This window comes from Cotesia typhae, unplaced genomic scaffold (assembly GCF_013202065.1).
Source record: "Cotesia typhae breed Kobodo isofemale line unplaced genomic scaffold, CoteBio_Ctyphae scaffold_152, whole genome shotgun sequence".
NCBI classification, from domain to species: Eukaryota; Metazoa; Arthropoda; class Insecta; order Hymenoptera; family Braconidae; genus Cotesia; species Cotesia typhae.
In genome coordinates, this window is record NW_027423776.1 from 8,019,650 (window position 1) to 8,022,489 (window position 2,840).

At 29.7% G+C, this 2,840-nt stretch overlaps 1 protein-coding gene across 2 annotated transcripts; it reads left to right on the plus strand.

The window, feature by feature from the left end:
• The first annotated feature begins 1,496 nt into the window (after positions 1-1,496).
• LOC141535826 (uncharacterized) lies at positions 1,497-2,840 on the plus strand. Of its 2 annotated transcripts, XM_074255972.1 has the most exons (3): positions 1,552-1,751; positions 1,837-2,160; positions 2,686-2,840. In XM_074255972.1, exons 1-3 carry the CDS (start codon positions 1,616-1,618, stop codon positions 2,754-2,756), a joined length of 531 nt encoding a protein of 176 aa, XP_074112073.1. In that variant the 5' UTR covers positions 1,552-1,615; the 3' UTR covers positions 2,757-2,840. The 2 variants fall into 2 exon arrangements, with proteins under 2 accessions (XP_074112072.1, XP_074112073.1); XM_074255971.1 differs by having other exon boundaries at positions 1,497-1,751; positions 1,837-2,840.

A 2,840-nucleotide genomic window follows, 5' to 3' on the forward strand; every position in this document is an offset into this window, starting at 1 on the left:
AAAAGAAACTATATAAATATATATTATCTAAAAATATATCTATCTATAAATGTATATATAAATAATCTATATATGGGTCATTCCATGCCAAATCGACAAATTTATTACCTGACCTCTTTCGATTTCGCTAAAAATTTTCTATCTTTTTCTACCCCCCGAAAGACATTTTTCAGAATTTTTAAAAATTTTTTTTCCAAACTCAAAAAAAGTTACGAATTTTCGAAAAAAACCGCTCTTTTTTTTTGAAAATGCTAGAACTTTTTCAAAAATTGACCGTTTGGGAACTTTTTTTTCAAAATTTTTGTTTTTAAATGTAGTTTTTGAAAAATTTTCAGAATCCCAGATATATGAAATATTTTAGTTTTTTTGAAAAAACCGTGATTTTCTCAAAGTTGGACCATTTTTTTTTTTTTTTTTTTTTTTCTAAAAAAACTTCAACTAATTCCGCAGTGATCCCTGCATATTTCAGGATGTGATCGCTATTGCTTCTAATTTTTTTATTATTTAAAAAAAGTTTTTTACAATTTAGTTTATTTTTTTAACTTTTCGGCCAAATTTTTTAGCTTACTCGTGAAACTTCAGAAGTTAAAAAATAATGTATCTTTCGAAAATTTTAAGTCGTTATCTTCCAAAATTTTTTTTTTTTTAAATTAAGTGATAATTATGTTTTTGTTTCATATTTGTTCAATTTTTTTGTACTAAAAATCACAACTGCACTATTGAAGTGTGCAGAAAAATATCCTCAGCCGATAATTTTTAAATTGTCGTCTATCGGTAAAAAGAGATCATCTCTACTTTATTCTGTTAAAATGAAGATTATGTTAAAAGAATAATCGTATCGTTGATGTGTTCAAAGTGTCACAAAGATATAACATTATTAAATAAATTTACACAGTTTGACGGAGAGTTCTTTTTATCGAATTTTTGTTTACAAGTGATTACAATGCCAAAGTTTCGCGATCGATGTTGTAATCCACATAATTTGGAGAACCATCGGAAAACATCATCTTTGCGTAATGTACCACAAAATTTAGCTAATCGATACAATTTGTCAACTGTTGATCGAATATGCAGTTCATGCTATAAAAAATTACTTCATCATTACGCTGAAAGTCTTTCTGATGAAAGTGATGACAATGAACCCGATGAGCGTTCTGAGAATGATGAAAATATTCTTACCGGATCTATAGAAGTTGATAATTCCGGAGGCAATAACCTGACAGGTATTTTTGAAGCTTTTATGTTTCGATGTTCAACTATCATTGTTCTTTGTATTTTCTATTGATTAATTTTTTTTAGATCCAACAACAAGTGTTGGAGAATCACTAATTCAGCAAAGTAGTTCGTCGTTATCTGAACTCAGTTTGGAAATAACTCGTCCGATCGTAAATGAAGCTTTATTATTATTAAACCAATCTCCATTGCTAGCTAGAAGAGTAAATGATGAAACGTATTTAAACAATAAAGTTTCTCGTGTTGCTGATAGTTTGAAAAGGCATTAGGAATTCCAAATCCTGTAGATTTTCAATGCAGCAACACAGATGCTGCTGAAATAATTAAAAAATTAAGAGAAAAGTTCCATGATACCAATACGACCAAATCTTTACGTATACAAATGTTGACTCTTATGCCGTCAAGTTGGAGTATTGAGAAGATTGTTGAAGTAATGGGCACAACTACGTATATGGCGCGATTAGCAATAAATCTTGAAGCTGATAAAGGAATATTATCAATACCTGAAAAGAAAATGGGTGAGATATTGACTTACTAACTAATTTTTGTTTGAACAATTTATACGTATTTATATATAATTTTAATCATCACTCAATTTTTCAGGGCATGGATTATCTGTTGAAGTGTCATCAGCTGTTATAAATTTTTATAATGACGATGAAATGAGCAGTCCTATGCCAGGGAAAAAAGATTTTGTTTCATTGCGTAATGATGATGGTACGAAAATTCAAATTGAAAAACGCTTAGTACTCTGTAATTTGAAGGAGTTACATAAGATATTTCAATCAAGATTTCCCGGAATTAAGATCGGATTTTCGTCATTTGCATCTTTACGTCCAAAACACTGTATCTTAGCTGGTGGTTCGGGGACTCATACAGTTTGCGTTTGTTCTATTCATCAGAATGTCAAATTAATGATTTTAGGAGGTAAATTAAGTCGATTAACAGAAGGTTCAAATATGCCATTGAAAACTTACAGCGACTGTGTGAATGCTATTATCTGTGACAATCCCAAGACTGAGTGCTATTTCAATACATGTCTAAATTGTCCAGGCATTGACAACATAAAACAATTAATTTTCACAGAAATGGATAATCATGCAATCGATGAAATTCGTTACAAACAATGGGTGTCTACCCCAAAAGTAACTCTTGAAACAACGCTGAAAAATGCTTCGGATTTTGTTGATGATTTTTGTGATAAGCTTGTTGGTCTATTACCACATAATTTCATTGCAAAAGAACAATCGGCATATCTAAGAGCGCTAAAAGAATCGATAACCGATAACGAATTCATAGTAATTGTTGATTTTGCTGAAAATTATGCGTTTATTGTTCAAAATGCTGCACCGGGATTCCATTGGAATAACGATCAAGCAACAGTTTACACAGTCGTTATTTATTATAAGGTTAATAATCAACTAACTCATCAGAGTATGGTTATAATTTCAGACTGCTTAAACCATGATTCTATTGCTGTCACAGTGAAAAAAAGAAGACAATCATTAAGTAAAAAGAAATAAGGAAATAGATGTTATCATAAAGAATAGATGTTATTGTAAATAAATAAACTAATTAATGAATAAATAAATCAATAAATATTAGAA